Source organism: Podarcis tiliguerta (genome assembly GCF_965153285.1).
Source record: "Podarcis tiliguerta genome assembly, chromosome: 4".
NCBI lineage: Eukaryota > Metazoa > Chordata > Lepidosauria > Squamata > Lacertidae > Podarcis > Podarcis tiliguerta.
Window position 1 is genome coordinate 33,156,945 of NC_139537.1, and position 22,983 is coordinate 33,179,927.

Genomic DNA, 22,983 nt, shown 5'->3' on the forward strand with positions numbered 1-22,983 from the left:
CTCTCTCCGCACCGCACCACACGCCTGGTACCCTCCCCTCCACAGTGGGCGGCGACCCGGCGGCTCGGATCGGATTCGCACAGCCAGCACTGCAGTGAGAGTGAGTGAGTGAGCCAGGTAGGGGCAGAGAGCTGCGAGTGCGAGCGCCCCCCCCCAGATGTTGCGCCCGGTGCGGCCGGCCCCCCCCTGCACCCCCCACACTACACCACTGGCTACAATGAAATCTCACAAGTGTATCCAGGACACAATCCTACATTTCAAGTTAAAACCAAAAACTACCAAATAGGAGAGAAAGGGTCTAGATATCTCTACTGAACACTGAGATATCAGACTCAGTCTTGTGAGGTTCAAAAATGGACTTCTTCAACCACCTGTTTTTCAGGGGAGGTGGCAGAACATCTGATTCAGAATCAGAGAGAAGATGAACCTAGATTTTGCTCTGGTTTTGAGACAGAAACTACTCTGGTGGACCATCCACGTTGGGGGAAGTGCAACCTTGTTGGGTTCTAATGACCTCTCAGTGGCTTTTGAAACCATTAACCATGATTTACTTCTGCAGTCTCTCTCCAAGATGACACTAGGAGGTGTTATGGTGACTGGTTCTTTCTGGAGGGATAAACCTAGAAAGAAGTGCTGCAGGTCCACCTTATAGCCTCTATGCTTTTTAACATTTTCATGAGCCAGCTCAAAGTCAACTTGAGATCCTTCTTGAATGTATAGCTCATTCTCTCTTTCCCATCAGCTCATCCCAGAGAGGCAGTGGAAATTCCTAACAGGTGTTTGGAGACAGTTTTGGGATGGATGAAGGCAAACAAACTGAATCATAATCCTGATAACACAGTACAGAATTAGTAGAGCTCTTCAGATATTATAGCCATGCAGTGGGGGGATGGTGTCACCAGTTGTAGCCCTGGCCTCAGTTACACATGCTCCTATCACATCCAGACTGAAATATTGTAATGTGTTCTACACAGGTTGTCTTTAAAGATGGTTTAGAAATGTCAAGTGGTACAGATTGCACTTGCTATGTTTATGCTATTTGAAGGGTGGCTTGGTCCAAGTCTGTTTTAAAGATAAAGAATCCTAAGAAGTAGATATGTTGTTGCTTATCTGCAGATAGCACATGGAGAGCAGATTGAGCAGGCATACAGGTCACCTGGTCACAGCCTTCCCTGGTATTGTTTCTTCCATCATAATTATTTCTAGATTTGCATCTGTGCATATGTATTAGAATATGTGCATTTTATGCAAATGTCCTTTTTCTGGTGATGTTTTCCTCTTTTTTGGAAATGTTAAATTGGCCACCCTACCACCTGCAATAACTGCCTATTTATTTCCATTCCCATTTTTAAGTATTGGTCTTAAGCCCTTGGCAGTTCGACAGCAGGTTATCCAAAGGATTCCCATGTACTGTACGTATGAGTTAGCCTAGGTCTCAAATCCAGCCTCCTGGGCTTTGTTCTTCAGCACAACAGTAAGGTCCATTATGTGGGTGGCTTCCAGAGCCTTTTTGATGGTGCTCCCACATGTAAGGATTTTTTATCCTAGAAAGGAATGCATGGCCCATTCTGCATTGGCTTTTAAGTAAACTCTGAAAGAGGCTTTTATTTCTGTCTTCTTTTTGAAAGAAAGACATGTGGCATGTTGGGTTTTTAAATTGCTGTTGTTTTTAGAGTTTAGATTTTGATGGAGTTATTGAGCATTTCATTGTTTTATGCTGCTTTAATTTTGTGAGCCACCTTAGGACCATTATGCCTTGAAAGGCAGGCTCAAAATCCATTAGTAAATAAAATATTAATAGTCTGCATACAATTCCCCATTTGACATTTTTGGCCTTGTATTTAAATAGATATTAACAACTGCTGAAGACTTATTTGCTATAATTAGAACATACCTCATCACTGAAACATGGATGACAAATAGTTATCTAATTATGGATACTAACAGCCTGAATTGTGCCATTTTTTCTCGTTTTATATGTAACTGAAAACATAAGGCATTTTATAAATCTGGATTCAATTTAATGCACTACAGTAAATTTCACTTACTTACTTGAAACCTCAGTATAGGATAGTTACAGTAATTAAGCTAGCGCCGACAGTTTTCTGAATATTAGGATGAGAACCCAGGACCCAACTGAAGAACTCCATTCTTGCAACCAATCAAATGCTGGGAAAAGACAGGCTGGTGGCTTCATTCAACTATACCCTGAAATTGGTTCATTATTATCTGGACTGCAAGAACACAATTAAATGGATAAAGGAAGGCACAGTCTATAGCAGAAAGCAAGTCTTCAGGCTAACTATTTCCATGTTTTCTACATGGCGGGTAACTTTATATTACTAGCACTGTTAGAATTTATTTAAGGATTGTTTACCTAGGTGATGGAAAACTGATCCTGTTCCAACTTGGAATCTAGCAACCAAGCTGCAAACCTAATGTTATAAACTGATGCAAGAGCTTTCTTCTCTTAAAATCTTTCAAAACATATCTGCATTTTTGCAGATACACATCACCAAAGTGCATACTGGGAATGCGTGTGTGGCATTCTTTTCTACCTCACACACCATTCCTTCTCTTATCAGATATTATCCTATGAGCTTTGTTTACAATGATAAGTGCATACCCACGGAGCCACAAGCAGAGACAACAGCTGTGGAACAAGGCCAGCAAACAGAAGCCACAATACCTGTGCCTCCTTGTTGCTGGAGGACTCCTTTTGTTGCCACAGTTAAAGAGGAAACTGATTCTGCCATTTGCCATTTCCAGCTTTTTAATTACAGTAGTATTATGGGCTAGTATATTTGTAATAATATAGGGTGATGTCTTTGCAATGGCTTTTTCACAATATGCTCTAAATAACGGGAAGCATGCATTAGTTTTTGGGCCCAAAGTACCACTCTCTTTCTGCTTGACTTCAGTATGAGCAATGGAGGTGTGGGGAGAAATGCCTCTATAGCAATGATAGCTGATTTAGTTCATTGGCTGCTGCATGTAGTCCGAGTCTTCTGTTGTGGAAGGCTTAGGGCCCACCAGTAGGAAGCTAGACAAGAGCGTGTTTGGCTGTCTTAAACAAAAAAGGCAGAGCAAGAGCAGGAAACGCCCAACTCCATCCAAATACAGTAAGTTCAGTGCTACCTAGAGACACAATTATAGATAGACATGATCCACACATTTCCCACCTTTTGTTAAAACAGCCTTCTTCAACCTGGGGTCCTCCAGATGTTTGGGATTGCCACTTCCCCAACTTGTCCTGTTCCCTGTAACAGTCATTCATCAGGGCAACCAAAGCCAGCAGTTGAACCTCACGTTGGAACTAGCTGCCTCCATGGCACCAGGCTAGTGAGTGCAGCATGGACCTCTTGACACATACAACTTTGACCTCCAGCACCTCCCCACAACTACCTGCCTCCCTTCCTACCCTCTGCCACCTAAGAAAGCTGCCTGAAGTCCAGCTCTGCTTATGAGTTTGAGTATACCATGATCTCAGGTACAAGATTTTGCCAGTTTTGCGTGCATTAAAGAGCAGCCAGGGTTTTAAAAAGTGGACAAAGGAACCTGCCAGTTAGAGTCTCTGGTAGGACAATTCATGACGCCATATTCACAGCAGTTTTGCTCTTTTACAAACAGTGATCAGATGTAAAAATAATTCAAATTAAGCAAAGCATTTATTTTGGGGGTCCTCGTTTAAATTCTACCATGAACAGCAGCAGCTTGCTCCTGCCTAGTGGCCTCATCCACTAACACCAGTCTTGGCACATTATTTTGGCACATGGCATCCATTTCACATACAGGATACAGAAGTTTAACAGCACAGTTTTACCCTCTGCATGTAATGTTGTTCTTTTTTGTTAAACAAAACGAACAGCATGTAAAGTTCCCAACATTAAAAACAAGTGCTACAGATACATTCTCTCTAAGGAGTTGGAACATGTGGTATTAGTTAACACAACGTGCCAGAAAATCTTTGTCCTTGACACAAGGGATTAATACAGAGGAGCACAAGAGAGGATTGGGCCTTGGGTGGTTTTAAACAGAAACACTTAGCATAAGTTTCATGAAGGTGGAAAAACCTTGCATGGAAATCTCTTTGCTTGAATTCAAGATTAAACTCTTATTCACCGATCTCATTTCCATTAGTTTAAATTTAGCTCAGTTTTTAGAATCCATGGCATAGTACATTTGAAAGGCAATGTTCTCTCTCTTTGGTATAGTTTCAAAGTAAATTGGATGATTTCAAAGGAGAGATCCTGTATATACTGCTCACTAAGTTAGAAAGCAGACTTTGGTCATATGATATTAGAAAGTACACACACTTTCAAAAAGTGTTTTCCAGAACATAATGGAGCCTTTCTTCCAATTTCTTTCCTTTAAGTTCTATAGGATCTCTATCCCCAAGCGCTGTCACAATAAATTACACCTCCACAACTCTGAATTTCATAATAATAACAACGAACAATTAAGTAACAGCATATGTGGTTTGAAGCAGCTCCACCTAAAGCTTTGCATGAGAGCTCTTAGGTAAACAACTTTAGGTCCAGTTCCAACTTTGTGTTGTTGTTTTAGCTGAATCATCTTGTAGTATGGGTTGAGTATTTGTGCTATGCATATCTATATTTGGACATAATTAAGAGTTGCTGCCCAAGAAACTAAACTGATCTTTACCATGCCTTAAGTCATAGAAGACCTCCTGGATCAGACCTACAGTGATTAACCAGGTATCTCTAGAAAGCCTGCAAGCAGAATGAGAGGGCAATAGCCTTCTAATGCTGTTCTTTCCAGGAACTGGTATCCAGAGCATGGTCCATCTGATCTTGCAGGTTATATGTAGCCATCTTGACCAGTGATCATTGATAGCTTTTAAAGGAGAAATTTGTGGAGGATTAGGCTATCTATGTTGGTGGACATCACCATATCCTTCTGGAAGCAAATCCCATAAATTAACTCTTTCTACTACGTACTTCCATTTGCCTGTCCTAAATCTCCAGGATTATATCCACAGATTTGATACCAGTTTCAGATTCTGATTCCACCCTGGAATTCTCTCTTTAAAAATGACATTTCTAAACCGATCAAACCAGCTCATCTGAGAGAACTAGGTTCACCTGGTGCCATTCTTAAATGTCTGATTAATCCAGGGGCAAGTCTACATGAGTAATTGTCAGGAGCCAGAGCCAGGAAAAGGTCAGCAATAAAAAACCCCACTGGTCTTGGTGAAGTTTACTCTTTATTCAAAGAACCGAAAAACAGTGCAGGTGATCACAGCAACTCTTCCTAGTAGGTCTTGCCCTCAATGAGGCAGTTGTGAGGACTGAAGGTCCCCACCTTCCCATTGCTTTCTAAGGCTCCTGCCCTGGTTCCTTCCTCAGCAGCCTAAGGCTTCATTGTCTTGCCTCTCATTACTCCACCCTCTTCATTTCTCTACATGTTCTGGGAGTCCAGGAGGGAGAGAAGCTGATCGCAGCAGTAGGGAGAGGCCCCCCAGGCTTCTTCAGCAGCCTGCCTGATCTCTGCCTCTGCCACAGCCTCTTCCTGCTCACTAAACCCCATTACTTCTTTGGCTTCCGACACCTCCTGCTCCCCGTCTGCTACCTCTTCTCCCACTAACTACTCATCGTTGTTCCCCAGGTTCATCTGGCAATAAGCTGACATGAAGGTTTTAAAGAAAAGATGCCTGGCTGACAATGCTTGCCTCTGGGATGCTTCTTTGGAAAGCATTATGACTACTTATTTCTGACCACAAAGGAGATATTTCTTGGTAATTTATCTTTTCTGGGGGTTTTGACATTTCATTCTCATTCGTCCTTCATTGGGGCTCATTCTTGTTCAAGAATTCGTTTGATACCTGGCAAGAGACAAGCAATGCTTATCCATATCTGCCCGTCATTCACCCCCCCACCCCCGCTTTATCAAGATTCATGGTTTGGAAACTTGTACAGTAGCTGGAAAATGAGAGGAAAGCAAAGAGATTGTAGCTATTAAAATTTATTGCCTTCCAGAAATGTCTAGGAATTTTCTGCTGTTCTGACTACAAGCACAGGTTGCACGTTTACTGGAATAAGGTCAAATCCCAGTAGCAATTTGAGTTCTATTACTTCTTTTTGCTACATTTCAACACACACACACAAAAACCCCAAGCATGATGACACTAATATGGGTGATGTGTCATATCCTCCATTGAGACATTGTGTCCTACTTTTAAATCAGTTCTTTTCTGATAAAGCAATTACACTTCTTAGCTCTATGTGAAAGATCTTCATTTTGAATTTGTTCTTGGTGAAATCTCAAAATTGGCAAAATAAAAGTTACTTCTGCTTGGTTGATTTATCAGTTCTATCATAATAACCCACAAATGAAATAATATTGAAATGAAAGTAGCAATCTGTTTTTTACTTAGATCTCTCAGGTTGTAGTAAGTACACTAGTGGAATGTTTGTACATCTACAGTCCTATGAATATAAATTTTATTTTATTTTTACCCTGTAGTTCCAAGGGTAACTACAAAATAAATTAAACTTAATCTGTCTCTCCATTAAACTGAATCTACTCACACATGAATTACATGTGCTGCATCCATTTGTGTTCTATAAGTGTTGGCTTGAAATACTTATGATTCTAACAGCTGGAAGAATTTATTCCATCTTGCATAAGAGAAAATGAGTCCCAGAATACTGATGACCTGGCCTCTTAGATAAATTGCAGGTAAGACAATGAGAGTTGACCATTTTGTTCTACGTATTCTAATCTATTCCTGTGAAATTTACACACATCAAAACCCTGCAATACCAAGAAACTATTGTAGGCAAGAATTAAGTAAACCTGAAGTACTATTACTCTATAACTGAAGAAAGGAATTAACACAGTGTTCTGGAGAAACAATGTTAATTGTTTCAGTGACAATGTTTTCTTTCACACTTAGAGAGAAAAATATTTTTCCAATTCACATACAATATGCAGGTTGGATCTAGCAGCAGGAAATAATCAAGTATGAACAAATCTCGCTTTAAGTGGCGTTAAATGGGGCAGGGGGAGAAAGACAGGTTTTCAGCCATTAGCCATAGAAAAGACCAGATGGCAAGATAAAGGGTTATTATTATTACTTATGTAGCACTATTCAACATGCACACAGAGCTTTAAAGAAAAAGAAGATAAAGAAATATCTCTGCCCTGACAAGTTTACCATCTACATTGTGACAGCAGGGAAAACAATGGATGGATCAGCCTATTTCCGTCTCATAACAGCATCATAGGCACTGAATCATAGGCCTGTTTTTGCAAATATGTCTTTAAATTATACACATTGTATATGCATTGAAATATGTGCTTTTGTATGCCTTTCTGTAAGTAGAGGTTCCTGTTGTTTGGACCACAGGTGATTCATGAGCTTCACTCATGTGATCCTCTGCATTGCACAAGCCGGTGGCGCTGTGGTCTAAACCACTGAGCCTCTTGGGGTTTCTGATCGGAAGGTTGGTGGTTCAAATACGCACGGTGGGGTGAGCTCCCATTGCTCTGTCCCAGCTCCTACCAACCTAGCAGTTCGAAAGCACGCCAGCGCAAGTACATAAATAGGTACCACTGTGGCGGGAAGGTAAATGGCGTTTCCATGTGCTCTGGCTTCCATCACTGTGTTCCATTGCACCAGAAGTGGTTTAGTCATGCTGGTCACATGACCCGGAAAGCCATCTGTGGACAAATGCTGGCTCCCTCGGCCTGAAAGTGAATTCGACTGGACTTAACCATCCAGGGGTCCTTTACCTTACGATTACCATTGCATGTTTGTGGATTTGTGGTTGAAGTAGTGAAATGGCTATTGCACTAAATTACTTATTGATTTTTAACCACACTTTTATTGCTTCCTTTATTTCTTGTATTCTATTGTATTAAAAATTGGAATTCAAATTGTAACACTATGGAATGCAGTACACAAGCAGTAAAAGAACTGCAACTAAAAATCATACAGCATCTACCGCAGAGCATTACAATTGCTACAACAGGCAGAAAAATCATTAAGTAGTCTGCCAAGGGCCTGAGCAATTTTCAAGTGGTCAATGAAGGGCGGGAAAGGTTGGGAACCACTGCTCTAAATTACACATTTTGTGCACATATATTTTTAACCAAAAATGCCTTGCAAAATTCAGTAACGTGCCTAATCTGACTGACAGAAACACTGAACAATCTGCACAGAAATCAGGGACTGGTGAATAATGAATTAAGTCAGATGTGGACCGAGCAAATTTCTCCTCCATTCCCTCAATAGAGAGAATGAAAAGAAGGAAGGAAAGACGAGCAGCTCTCCAGAGTTTTAGGCAGGTTTTCCCTAGCCTTACCTGGAAATGTCAAGTACTGAATTTGGGACTTTTAGCGTATAGATCTTGCACTGAGTTACAGCCCATTCCTCAGCTCCGGGCCTGAGTAGAAGTCAAAAGTCTATTGTTTACATATATCTTACAGTGTTTCAATGTTCTAAACTCCTTAGGGAGAAACACCAGGATATGAATAGTTGTAAATAAACTGTATAAACAAGAAACATAAGGCCAAGGGAGCAACTGCTCAGTTCTAGCGCTGGAGCAAGTGTGATAAAATATTGGAATTGGATCCAGACAGCAGTTGCTGAACAATCATGGACTCTGTCTTTGGCAGAGCCAACAGTCCTTCACTATCAATTCACCATTTACAAAATTTGCTATTTGCCTCTTATGTTTGCTTTAAGGAACTTACTGTTTTAAATAAATTGCGCCAGTGGTGAAGATAAAATAAATCTCAGCAGAACTTCACACAATATGTAGAGCGCTACTTTTACTGAATACAATGAATTCCAAAGGGGTAGTTGTGCTAGTATGAGTCAGCAAAAACAACAGAGAGTCTGGTGGACTCATTTTCCAACCATGTTTCCCCACCATCCTTCTTTTGACTGTACTCACATATGTGAGTATAATCTGTCAGTTGGGGATAACACCTCATGCATCAGATAAAGGGGGCTGTACACAACAATACAGTGGTACCTCTAGCTGCGGGCACGATCAGTTCCGGGGTGCTGTTCGCACCCCGAAAAGTCTGCAACTAGAGCGGCGCTTCTGCGCAAGCGTGGAGTGCGATAGAGCGCTTCTGCGCATGTGTGAAGCACGCAGAACGCTTCTGTGTATGTGTGTGCGGCAAAACCCGGAAGTATACACTTCCAGGTTTGCTGCGTTTGCAAGCCGAAAAGACGCAACATGAACCTAACGCAACACGAGGTATGACTGTAGTTTATGTCACAATTTACTTTTAAGCATTGACGCATCATTTTTCAAGTACACAACCTCTCAAAAACAGTTTACAAAATGTTGAAATTATACGGGATCAATAAAAAGAAATATAACTTACAATTAATTTTTTTTGGGATTTTTACTATATTATTATTATTATTATTATTATTATTATTATTAAAGTAGGGGTATTTAAAATCAGAGTCGTCATAGCGATCATAGTTAAAAGTAGAAGTCAGCATGTGTTCTCTTATTAGCTCTTCAAAATATGGCAACCCTAGCAAGTGGCCTATAAGGCAGAGTTGATAAAATGTACTTCTGACACAGTTGTCATCAGGACACACAGAAGCAATCCAAATCTAGGCGCACATCCCACCTCCAACCTGCTCTTTGATGGAAAGTGTGACCCTGTTTTGAGGAGGCAGTTTCTCCCAAATCGATGCACTCACCTGTCTTGCCTGGATTTATTTTGGTTTGCTCATCCTTGCCAGTGTTTTCCCTGAATATTTACTAGCTAGTATTTTACAAAGATGTGCTTATAAATTGCTAATTTCAGGCTTCAAATGAGGCATTGAATAAAGAAAACTTTTCCAGGACATGTGTAAATGACTTCAAAAAGAGAAGGCACATTTCTAGGAATTCTCGGTTTTGTGTGTGTGTTTTGGTACTAACCACAATTTCCTTTTATCCGAAAAAAGGAGCAGTCTTGTGTAATAACAAAAATGTGGATGACGGAATGTACTGAATATACATAATAAGAGAGATTTCCCTAAGCTAACACAGCAACAAATAGTTACATTTTTCCATATCCGAAGCCAGGCTCTATGTGCTAGGAAGGAACAACTTCAGTGCTAACTTCTTATCTTGTTGCTATAGTAATGGTAGCGTTACCAAAACTGAATTACAGCCGCATGCCAAGACATCGCTTAAACTCTACTGGAGCAAAAGAAGGCTGACACTACTGCAGCTAAATTGGCAAGATTGTGCTAAGCCCATCAAGGGAGAGCTGAAGGAATCGCTCTCTGAAAGGCAGCGTTGCAGAGGTGATGCCTTTGATCATCGCAACACAGCTTCTTCCCTGCAGCAATGAAGAATCCAAGGCAGAGAGATGGAGGCAGAGTAGATGGAAAAGCTTGTCCTTCATGGTCTCTAACCACTTCTTGCTGCTGCCCTTGTCCCTCACCACCCTGATCCTACTTTACAATGAACCATTTTGCTGCTGCTAACATGGTGGCCACGCCAGCAGTGTTCTCTGTTGGTGAGGCAGCCAACAAGATTATGTGAGTTGCTGTTGCTTTGTTGCTGTACCTAGATTTTTTTGTAAAAAGGTGTTTCAAGTTGCTGCAGCAAAGCAGCACAGACACGTCTCTTCCTGGGCAATCTGGACCCCCTTCTCAGGAGGAGAGAAGAGAGCTTATGTTGGCAGGGTTGCCATGGTAGCAAAAGCAAAACAACTATTACAGGAGGTGGAGGAGTGTGGGAGCAGCTGCAGGAGGAGCAGAACCCATCCCTCACTCCAATGAATGGGGTCTGAAATATACTCGGAATCGAGTGTGGATTTCATGCTCTTTATTCAGCTCATAGTAGTGAGGAATGAAAGTTCCCCCAAAATATCTGCTTTATATACATTATTTACACAATGGGCTGCACGTGATTGGCTAATTCTGGGATTCTCCTGTAGGCCAATCAGGGTGCGGATTCACTTCCACCTGGAGCTGGATTTGGTGGTTTCTGCGGACCAATCATACTGTTGCATTGTTCTAGAACCAATCAGACTGCTGCATTCTGAATCCTATTGTTCTAGGACCAATCAGACTGCTGCCTTTTGGATGCTATTCAACTCAGTACATAACAGGGTCCTTCCTCAGAACTAGGAATGGGGATTGGTCAGGTGCACTGGAGTTTCACATACTGAACAGGAGTTTCACAGGATGGGTGTGTAGGTGGCAGGAGCATCCAGCGCCTGCCCAGATAGTGAGGGAAGTGTGCAAAGGCCTGATAGCACCAATTCTCCATTCCCAGCTTCTGCTACCAGAGGCAACTGTCTTATTTTGCCTCAGGCCCGCCCCTGCCTAGACCCTTACAATGATCTGCTGCCTGAAAGACTGCTGCAGACAAGGGCTGCGTGGACTTGCAAGCATCTGGACTTGTAGGGCAAGTAGAATGGGGTTTTATAAAAATAGAAAACTGATCCTGATTATTTTGAAGATGCTTTTATTGATCTGTAAGTTGCTGTAAGCTGCCCTGAGTCCTGTGACTGTAGGAAAGAGGAGGGTGGAAATCGTCTTAAATAAAGCAGAGCAAGTGGTGCAGAGCTGCCTGCCTTTGTCTCACTTGCCACTCTAAAGCTATAAGAGCATTACACTAAAGGGCCTAATTCTGCTTGATAAGGGAAGGACTCAAGGGATCCCTGCAAAGGATGCGAGAGCCAGTGTGGTGTAGTGGTTAAGAGCGGTAGACTTGTAATCTGGTGAACCAGGTTTGCATCCCCGCTCCTCCACATGCAGCTGCTGGGTGACCTTGGGCCAGTCACACTTCTCTGAAGTCTCTCAGCCCCACTCACCTCACAGAGGGTTTGTTGTGGGGGAGGGAGGGAAAGGAGAATGTTAGCCACTTTGAGACTCCTTCAGGTAGTGATAAAGTAGGATATCAAATCCAAGCTGCCTTTCTCCTAAACTATCCTTTCCCTGCCCAAAGTAAAGTCACTGCATGTCACAATTATGTGGCATGCAAGTTTATAGAGATCTCTGGTAGGAGCAATTATGGACATGTGTTTATGGCGCTGCATTTGCTTTGCTGTAATTTTGTGTGGGCGATTTTAATTGGAGACACACAGCAAAAAGGGCACAAAAGCTGGTGGAGTGTAACACTAGGAATTCCCTGTCATTCAATGAAATTTATTGCTAGCAGATTCAGACTAGACAAAGAAACTCATAATTTATGGATTTTGCTGCCACAAAATACGGTGACAGCTAACAACTTGGATAGCTTTAGAAGAGGGTTACACAAATATTTGGTTAATAGGTTCCTGAATGACAATCGGTCATAATGAGTTATGCCCACAAGTTGGTGGAAGTAACTGCAGAGTTGGTAGCTTATGACCTGCTTGTTGGCTTCTTGGAGGCATCTGGCTGCCCCATGTGGAGAGCAGGATGCTTGAGTAGATGGACATTTGGTCTGATCTAGCAAGCTTCTTCCTATGCTGATCTAGCAAGCTTCTTCAAATTCAGCTTGGCAGTGTCTGGAATACCTTTAGCAAGAGAAGTTTAAGCACTTTCTTACTGAAACCTTGCTGGGAAAGGTTCTTACTTGTGCTCTTGGCCATTTTCTCAAGTTCAGCATTCAGTCACAGGACAAGTTTAAATAAATACTTCATGGAGCACATACAAGAGGGGATAAATCATTCCTTCATCATGTGACTACTCTGAAACATCTAGTGCTATCCTTAGCCAGAAAGAAAATCCTCAGCTAGATTACCTCAGGCTCAGAATAACAGCCCTTGTGTTCCAATAAATGAACGTAACATGGACTTTAGCACTAACTCAACTGTAGTATTAATGACAGTATAGTGTCACATTGAAGAGCACTTGCAGTTCACCTTCAACAAATAATTGCAAAACTAGGCATATATAAAAATTGCAAATGGAAAGGGAAAGTAGACAGTTCAGAAATAAGCAATGATTTCATTTCAAAGATATAGATTAATGTTGTGTCTAAGGGTAAAATCCTAGGCATGCTTAGCTGCAAGGAAGCCACACTTAATACAGTAGGGACTTACTTCTATGTAAGCTTATATAGGATTGTGCTTTCAATTGCCAAGGAACTAATAATCAAGGTAATTTTAACAGAAAGGGCTGCAGCTCAGCTTTGCATGTCAGCAGTTCCCAGCATTTTCAGGTTGACTGAGGACAGTGGCTCCCAAAATTGCCCCCACGCAAGAACCCCTTGAAAACTGCTGATGGTCTTGGAGGACTACTTAATATTATTTTTCTGCCTGCTGTGTGGTTGCATTGTGCTGTGCTAGATGCTGTATGATTTTTAATTGCATTTGTGTTGCTTCATTTATTTATTATATTACATTTGATTGTATCAGCTTCCTATTCCTAACTAATGCCCATTTTCAGGAAGCTGACATTGCTTTAAAAGTCCCCCCTCAAATCAGTAAATGGCAAATCCATGGAATTCTGTATGACTTTGTACTGCCGGGGCTGGTGTTTAGAATATAGTTGTGCTGCAATTTTATAGGATCATGTATGGCTTACAGCCACCAATTATTATAAATATTACGTGGAAGCCAGAAAACCTTTAGCAAAAAAAAATAAATGTAAAAAGTCAAAGTTATCAGCTGCCACAGAATACACTGTAAGAAATTACATTGTTTGACAAAAATAAATGAAAGCACATGTTGAGGTTAAGGGCAAGTGTTACCTAATGCAACACAGATGATCAAATGTAGAAATGATTACAGCTAACTATACTCTTTGAAAGAGCCAAATAACAAGTGATTTGTAATGGAGAACAGTGGGTGGCACAGGGCTGCCAGGCATTGGCACAGAAGTGCATCTTCTAGGGTTAGCGACTGGGGCAAAGGCTGAACTTTCAAAAGGGAAAAACAAAACACACCTCAGCCTGAGAGTATTTTCTAGTGCACCATCAATATCCGAGTTAGTAAACTGAAATACTGTTGGATAGCATTAGACTTGGTAATTTCACTGAGAAAGTCATAGGTAATCCATTCTGACCTTTCTCCTGTTTATCTTGATTATTTCACTCTGTTCACATTGCTCCTTCTGCTAAAATCAAAGTTAACCATTGCATCAGTTAGGTTTATATTCACCACAAGGTGATTTCTCATCATTTATCCATGGGTACAATGAAGATGCTCTGGTCCATGAGGTTACGAAGAGTCGGACACGACTAAACAACAAGAACAATGAAGATGCCTGTAATGAAGGCAACCTCATAACTGTATCTCCCTTATGTATATTCATAGGATTTTGTCCAGTGCTGTTCAAATGTTATTCAACTTGTGCTGCAGAACTTTCCCTTCTTTTCATCATGTTGCCTCCAAAGCTGCTCCAGAGGGTCTTCCCAACCCTCTGGGGCAGGTTTTGAGGATCCATGAGGGCCTGCACAGGACAGGGAACATAGGGCTGGGGAAAGTTCCTTTGTAAAAAAAATGTAAGATTTTATTAAGACTTTTCATAGTATATTGCAATAAAAAACAAAGTCCTCTCTCTCTCAAGTAGATTTTTCCCCCACAGAAAGAGGTGAACCCTCCCAGCTCTCACCTGAGAGCTTCCCTTCCCTGCCTTTCACACAGGGTCCTTCACCAACCATCCATTATTTTCATTTGTGTGCAATGAGAGGGGGAAGTTCCATTGTGCAAGTGGAAATCTGTTGTGTGAGTGGAATGGCAACATTGGATACAACCCACTGATTGTACCATTTGACAAGACATCTCCATACACGCATAGTGGGCTCTGCCTTTGGGAACCTGCTTTTACAGGGTTCTTGAACAGGGAGGTTCTTCAGACTGAAGGCACATACGTTGGAGTCTGCTGCACCTTCACATACATTTTTGTTTACACTGCAAAATGGTGAAAAGGGTTAAGATGATACAAGTTTAACAGCATTTGTTAACACCAATATAGATTTCTTGCCATGCTAGAAAGGGGTATGTGGAATAGCAATGAAAATGGAAGGTTATGGCAAACAAAAGAGAAAAGGAATAGGCTAGTCATCTGGTGTTAATTCTAAACTGCTGGCTGGTTCTTGTCCTTGGGGAGAGTAAGAAAAAAGTTGACCTACATTTTGTTGCCTATGGGTTCCAGTTCTAACATGACTGCCTTCCACTGCACTTCCAGACAGCATCTTGGCTCATTCCACCACACACAACATCCACAATACACTAGAGAATGAATATCTGTAAACTCATCTTTTGCTACGCCGTCCATAAAAGCAAAAGCATTATGTTTTCTTTACCTGGTAAAGTTCACCAGCTTTACAAAATAAGCTCCAGGAAATGGGAAACAGAGCAATAGTCTGCTGCACAATAAAGCATCTAAAACAGACTCTAAGACCCAACTTGTTTGGTCTTGTTTCTATATCACAGATTCTTTTTTAGCTGCATAGTATTTACTCTGCAATGTTTACCAAGTTCCATATCATGCCAAGTGTTTTCTGTTTCACTATATTTCTGTCAATAAGCAAATGTTTTTATTTTACAGAGTCGCATATAATCAGCATACCGTTTGAGACTTAATTCAAGAAGCCTGGAACTCTTTTGTCATTGTAGTCAGGTAAAGCTAAATCTGTCATCTGATCTACTTTGCTGACTTGTCCCCTCAAACCCAGGAAGTATTTGGGGTTGGATGAGTTAGTCTTGCCTTATTGAATACAGTTCTGGGAGGTACCCTTGTAAGAACAGCCTGAAGGCTAATAAGAATATGAGGCACTATGGAAAAACTGGAGCATTTGTTTTTATTTCAAACTGCTCACAGTAATGTTTCAATACACTGGGGAACATGTAATAACAAAGTTTCCTTCTGGTGCACTTTGGCGTCAGAATTAGACTGCCCTTTTTGACTGTTCAGAGAGCAACACTGTTTCAGCACCAAGGCAGAATAAGCATAATCAATTCAGAAGATCTACCTGAACAAAATAATCCCAAAAGGTGATCAACCTTCTCAATGAAATAAAGAATCATCAAATCAAAATGTGAAAAATAAGGAGTGCTCCAGTATCAATTCAGCTAAAAGTTTCATTGCCACCACACCCCTGGAATGAAGACACTAGACAACCATTGGAATTAAGGGATCATATTTATTTAATCAAGGATCTGCAATGGGCCGACTCAAAATCTAACTCTTCCCAGCAGGAATAAATAGCAGGAAGAAACTCCGAGGAAGCCCAGATTTTCTGCCTTGGGCAACACTCCCCTGGCTCCGTAAGGCTGGATGATACATTGTGGGTCTGCTTTAAATGCAACCTGAGTTTGTGTTTATGCTGTTCCATCTCACCTCCACTGTTCAGTGTTCAGTGAGAAGAGGCCTCCCCTCCTTTCTCCCCCTCAAGCCAGCCAGCAATAAGAGGTATGTTGAGATGCCTCCTAATGCTCACCAAAGCCTATTCTTACTTGCCCACACTACCTGCCAACAAGTGACAAAACTGAATGGGAAGTGAAATATGCCACTGCATCCCAGCTGAATCAAGCAGCATGGAGAAACCAAAAAGATATGGTTGCCCCCGAACAGTGGAAAGACCAACAATCATTTATTTATAAAATCATACATCCTCCAGGAGGCAACCAGCTACACCCACAATTACAAATGGGATGAAGTGTCTGATGAAGATGTCACATTTGGGAGAAGATAGACCATATAAATGCTAGCTTCCTTACCACTAATTTGGTGGCCCCTGTCCCAAAAGATCCCATGGTGCCTCATTCCATGCCAAGAAGGTGTGGGGCAAAATTGCCTCCAGAATAAGCACCTAAGAAGAGACTGATGAATCAGGACTATGGGTAGTCTGGCATCCAGTTCTCACAGTGGCCTATCAGGTTCCTGTGGGAAACCTGCAAGCTAGACCCAAGCACAAGAACACTCTACCTCCCTGCAGTTTTGGGCAACTCATTTTCAGAAGCATGCTGCCTCTGGTCATGCAGGCAGAGCATAGGTTCCATCATGGTGTTATGGCCTGGGACTCGGGCTCTGCACTGGATCCTTTGCCTCAGGCAGCATCTGAGCCAAGTCTGGGGCCTGATCCTGAAGAGTCCCAGTCTGCACAGGTTCCCCTGCAACAAACACCAGCTGGGCCGAGTCAGGGGCTTGAGCCTGCCCTGGCTCCAGATGTGGGGATTACCTTGTTGCCTTCAGCTGGGCCATCACTTACAGCTGCTCCACTACCGGTTTGATCAGGGGACGCTGAGGTGGCCCCTGGGTCTAGTAACCCACCAACGTCTCCTGAGCTGCAGAGACTAAGGTCTGAGAGAAGGAGAGACCTGACTACTCACAGGAGGAGTGCTCACCTTTGGGCGAAACAGGGAGGTGAGTCACTGGCAGATCAGGACCGGCAGCTGCCCCAACAAAGATAAAAGGCTGTCGGACCCTGCCCCAGGTTGCGGAAGCAACATCGCTGTATGCTAGATCCTGCCTGAGATCCTGTACCTGTCCTTGCCTGGTTTCCTGCCTTGTGTCCTGCCTTGGCCCTGTCGGACTGACTCTCAGGAGAACCTTTGGATTCTGGACTGGTCCTGGACCGCGTTTCATGGGTTACCCCCGGGCTCAGCACACATGGCTAGGAGCCATGGATAGACTTATCTTCTATGAATTCCTCTGATCCTCTTTTAAAGCCATTCAAGTTGGTGTTCACCATTGCCTCCTGTGGATGTGTGTTCCACAATTTAACTATGTGCTGCATGAAGACGTAATTCATGGAGCATAAGGTTATCAGTAGCTATGAGCCCTGATGACCATCTTCCTCCTCCACTGCCAGAGGAATTCTTCCCAGTGCTGGAAATTGCAGGTAGGCAGAGTGCTGCTGTGCCCATGTCCTGCTTGCATGCTTCCCACAGGCATCTATGATTCTATGATTCTATGATCTGTCTGGCCCTGTGACAAAAGGATGCTGGCCTAGATGGGTCGCTGGCCTGATCCAGCAGGCTCATGGTATGTTCTTCATATTATTGCTAGCTTTGGCAGCTGGGAGAGTCTGGACGTCAGGGCTGATGCTGGACATTGTGCCAACTGCGGTGGGTGGCTCCACTGCCCCTGCAGCACCTCTCCCCACATCCCGTACTTATTTAAAGTGGTTTGCTGGTGCTAAATGTGGTGGCGACACCAACTGCCTCTCTGCTTTCCACTCCTCTTTGCCTTGCTTTCCCAAGGAGGGTCCTTCCTCACAGCAAAGCATCTTGGGCAAGGTGGCCTTGGGGAGTGTCTGCAACACTGCCATTTCTCTGGAAGCATGAGAAATTATCTTCTATGTTTAGTTTAAAGCTGCAAAGTTCACTCTAAGAAGGACTATCCCTGTTCCTGCCACCCAAGGTGATGTAACAGTTTGCCTAATGGAAACCCTGTCCTTAAAATTAAGAGGAAAAGTAACCCTTTTCTGTTGTCCATACAGCCAACATTTAATCCTACGAAAGCAAGCAGCACTAGCTTTTCCATCTTTTTATTTGCCACCACACCTTCATATTTACAAGCTGTTTCTGCTTCATGCGCACATCAAGCTGGCAGACATCAAGGCTTGAATGGCTACATCTAAAAGCAACAGTAGTACTGCTCCTCAACATCTGTAGGATGTTGCAAAAATGGCCGGAGCTGGTGATTGTGTCACCCTGGTTTTCAGAATGGCAGCAGTATGTCCCCTTCTGTCATAACCCAAAATAGCTTGGGGAGAAAACCACACCTCATTCCTATTGGCGACACTCTCTTCCTGAATTATCTGAACAGCTGATAAAAATCTACCTGCCAGTTTAAACCTGCGTGGCACCAAGCTACTAAATCAACTCTTTTCACCCAACTTAGCTACCTGCATTCCACTGTGCAAAGAGCACTTGCCATATCTGCTACCAAGTTTATGCAACAGCACCAGCATTGCCAATGGTGAGCTCAGCATGAATGCTGCCATGACTATAAGTGAGAGCAGCTGGCACTAATGCATGCCCCAAAGCTAAATAAATGGCATACCATAGTCAACATTTCGTAGTTTGCAATGCCATGTGGTTCACACAATTCAATGTCTGCTGTAACCAGGCTTATTAGTTAAGCTGATGCCTGCAAGTGCTGAGGCTCTTGGTGAAAGATGCTCTGATCATAGCTATGTAAAGTTGGACTAGGCAAGCTTTTTGCCCACAAAAGTGACATGCAGTGGTGAGAGGGTGTGGCTGGCAATGGACAGAGTGTGGCCAATGGTGGGTGGGGCCATTAACACATACACCAAACTAGCCCCTGACCACTGACTCTCATACAGCCTTCCCACTACTTCTCGCACACATATACACACACTTAGCTTGCTGACTAGCACAGTGGCAGAGATCTTTTCTGGACTGGTAACTGTGTTATCTGGTTGCTAAATTCCTCTGGGAAAGTCATATCTTCCTTCAAAATACCAACAAACAGCTGAACTATATGTGACTTCAATTGAAAATCCTTGCCTGTGCATAAAAATAACATTTAAATTTCAACTGGTGCTGCTCAGTTGGCACTGAACCTGACAGGGCCTTCTTGGTGGTTGTTTCCAATTTATGGAATGCCCTCCTTGGTGAAATGCCTCTGTCACCCTCACTATTAACTTTGAGAGTATTAATTTTTAAGCTTTCCTGTTTATTCAGCCATTTGAGGGCTGAATAGTGTTCCTGGCAACCTTAAAATTATAAGCTGTGAGGCTATGTGACTGTTTAATATTTTTTTTAAAAAAATGTTTTTACTTGTTTTATATGGATTTCTTTACTTGTAGTTTTGCTGTTTAACCATTTTGGTGTTTGCTGCCCTGAGCTATTGTGGGAAGAAGGAAGGGCAGGACTGAAATTAAGTAAGTAATAACAGTGTAAATTACAAAGCATTTGTTTAACAGAACCATCCTATTCATCAGTGCACAGGAGAGTTTTAAAATAAAGTGTCAGAAGACACAAGTGATTTTGTTATGTTTAAAGTGAAGGCAGAGGGTGGAAGAAAAGAATTTTTTCTACCAGCATTAACCACCGTGACTTCTAACTGCAAAAAGTCACAGACCAAGTTATGTGGCATTAGGACAGTCTGTCAAAATCATGCACGTGCAAACATAATGAGCTAACCTTTGCACACCTGCTTTTGCAGTCACATAACTTGTTTTTTCATGCAGTGACGAGTGCAGTTATTAATTCTCTTTCCACTGCATTTCTCTAAGTAGCAAACCAACTTTCCAAGAACTCCTACAGAAAGTAGTATTTTCCCTGCTGACAATTCCAAAACTGACATTTTAAAACAGATGTTTCTCATCATGATATTCAGTCAGGTGCCTGTGGAAGTGGCAGCACCTCAGAAAGTAGAACCTTCACGTTGTAAGCTTCAGGAATAGCATATTTGTGCAAACAGCTTCTCCAATGGCACTGCAAGCAATTGGCATACGAATGTCTCACTGGCTCTCTTTCCCACAGCTGCAGGAAGCAAATTTTCTTTCCCTGCTTGTACCAGGGAAAGGAAATCCAATTTCATGACATAAGGCCAGGAAGAAGTAGATTTCACATCCTGGCGTGGTGGGATTCTAGAACCATAGAGTGGGAAAGTTCAGACATTGGAATGGTTAAGTCTACCCAGAAATAAATCTGGCAAGAGAATCTCATAGGGATTATGAAGTGACTTGAAAGCACTCTCTTCAGTGGGAGTCCTTATGCTGAATTTATATGTGTGCCTTGTGAATTGGATTAAACAATACTGAGAAAAGTGTGCATTGTTTGCACTTCAGTGTGCCTTGACTTTTTTATTTGACAAGACAGTGAAACAAAGAGACAAATCTTGTTTCTAGAATGCAATTCCAGCCAAACTGAAATGTTTTGACAAAGGACACAACCCTTCAGTATATTTCTGAATAGTTAACACAGCAAAATAAATTTTTTTTTAAATGTGCAGCGTGTTTAGCAATAAAAAAATAATCTCATATTACAGCTATAGATGTTGGAGTGGCTGCTCACACTTACTCTTTTGCAAAAGGGAGAGTCATTTGAAACCAATTAAAGAATAATGCACAAGTTTCTCAGCTGTTGACATAATTTGAGAGGTAGACTTGTGGCTTTGTTTTATTATACTGGGGGAATATTCCTCCAGTGACTCAAGCATAAAATGTAAAGCATTTTTCTTTGCCAGAAATCTACACTCAAGGATAGTTATGGCTATCATCCCACAAAAATGGATAGGAAAGACAAATAAAACCATCTGCAAGGTTTGCGCCTTGGAAAAGATCCATATTCCAAATGCAGATAATACATACTATTTAACTCCAGAGTGTAATGACACTGCTAAGTGCTAACCTATATTCATGTATTTTTTAATGTGTAGATGCTTCAGAATTTGAGGTATAGCCGCACACCAAAGGAATACTTATCTAGGAGCAGTGCAAAAATATAGTCTATGCAACGACTCAATATATTTCATCAGGAAGGATAATGAACACAACTTCCATTCAACGATAAATGGGATAGAATTCCAAAATTGCAAGCTTTCAGAAGGAAAGTCAAGATGAAGGATTATTCAATATTTTGCAGGTGGAAGAAAATTGCTGTTATGACCTCAGCTTGGTCATACAGACATCTTCATGGATGCTGTTCTCTGACTTAGCATTACTCTAAGCAACTGAACATTTAGAAAGAAAATAATAATAATGTTTCTCATATAAATCGTCTTCTTGAATCATCTGCAAAGCACACTGTGTACTTAAAAAGCATTTCAGCAAAGTCAACAGAAAAATGTCAAGTCCACAAACTGTAGTGAAGCATGCTGCTTTGGTGCCAAGGTGTTGCAAAGTATTTCTTGATCTTGATTTAGAAATATGGTATCAATTTTACATTACAGCTGGATGTTTTTTGTAGCAAGAGAATACTTGCCAACTGCCTGAACAACACAGATAAAATTAAATTAATAGGGATTGGGGTTATACCTTAGATTTTACATATCTTCTTTCAGACTATAGAGAAGGAAATCAAGTACAGTTCTTGTAACACTCCCCCCCCCTTGCCTCTTCCAAACATGCATTTCAGTAGAAAACATAAGCACTTTGAAAAACAGAATCCTTACAAAGATGGGGTGCACCCCACCCACATTTCCTAGTGGTCACATTACCAGTGTGAATAAGAAGTAAATGTGCAAACAGCCAGCAAAATCAGTTTTCATTCGTTTGCAACACAGATTTCCTCATTGGAATCATGAAACTACAAATCATTTGCTTTGTTTTGAGAAAGAATTTTAAGCTATTCTTTCATACATGATTTTTGCCCTTTCCCCCATTACATTTCTTTCTCACTCTCCTTTCACACATGCTGAAAACAAGATTGTCTCATTAAGACCAATCACTCCCCCTCACCCTCAAATAAAGTATAAAAATATCACATCTACTTGCCTCTTGGCAATTTCTGAGCATTTCCAAGGTTTATTGCAATATTTCCACAGAAAAGTAGAAAGACCAGCCTTGATATCATGCTTTCAAACCCAAACGTGTACAGTTAAAGATGCTGAGGGTGTCATGCAAGGTAATGCAAGCTGCAAAACTGTTCTCTGTCACAGAGGCAGCAAAACTTTGACAGGAGTTTAGTTTACACTGTGGGAGGAGACAGTATGACATCACACCATCTCACTTGAAATGAGAAGAGAATTAAAATACAAATGATATTATCAATCTCTTGCCTGAAACAGAATTCCTGTTGCTGCCAACTGAGCACTCCATCGCAGAGATTTAAAAAATCTTAACGTGCAATCACTTGTGCTTCCCGTTTAGATTGGCAGGAATAATTATACAGGGAAGATATGTTACTGTACTTAAGGAGACTAAGTAGAAGTCTGTGGAAACAGACTTTTGAAGCACATAGAAAACAAAGCTTGACCTAATTGATTTAACAAGAAAGAGGGGGGATTAGTGGATACAAAGCAGATGTGTTCAAGAATCAATGCAATATGCTTAATGAATACAGTCATTAATATGAAGTGGTAAATGAAGAGAAACAACAAATCTTGGGGGGGGGGGAGTAACATCAAATTAGAGC

General features: G+C 41.7%; 1 protein-coding gene across 50 annotated transcripts in view; it reads right to left on the minus strand.

Annotated features, from left to right (window-relative positions):
* The window catches only part of ABI3BP (ABI family member 3 binding protein), a 127,509-nt gene extending 104,985 nt beyond the window's left edge, over positions 1 to 22,524 (minus strand). For 27 of the 50 annotated variants that reach the window (XM_083438206.1, XM_083438238.1, XM_083438222.1 and 24 more), the window contains exon 1: positions 22,344 to 22,523. In XM_083438206.1, the coding sequence (XP_083294332.1) occupies positions 22,344 to 22,422 (79 nt within the window). In that variant the 5' untranslated portion in view covers positions 22,423 to 22,523. Of the gene's footprint in view, positions 1 to 22,343 lie in introns of all 50 variants that reach the window. The other 23 variants (XM_083438237.1, XM_083438229.1, XM_083438219.1 and 20 more) reach the window with 2 other exon arrangements.
* Between the last annotated feature and the right edge of the window lie 459 nt (positions 22,525 to 22,983).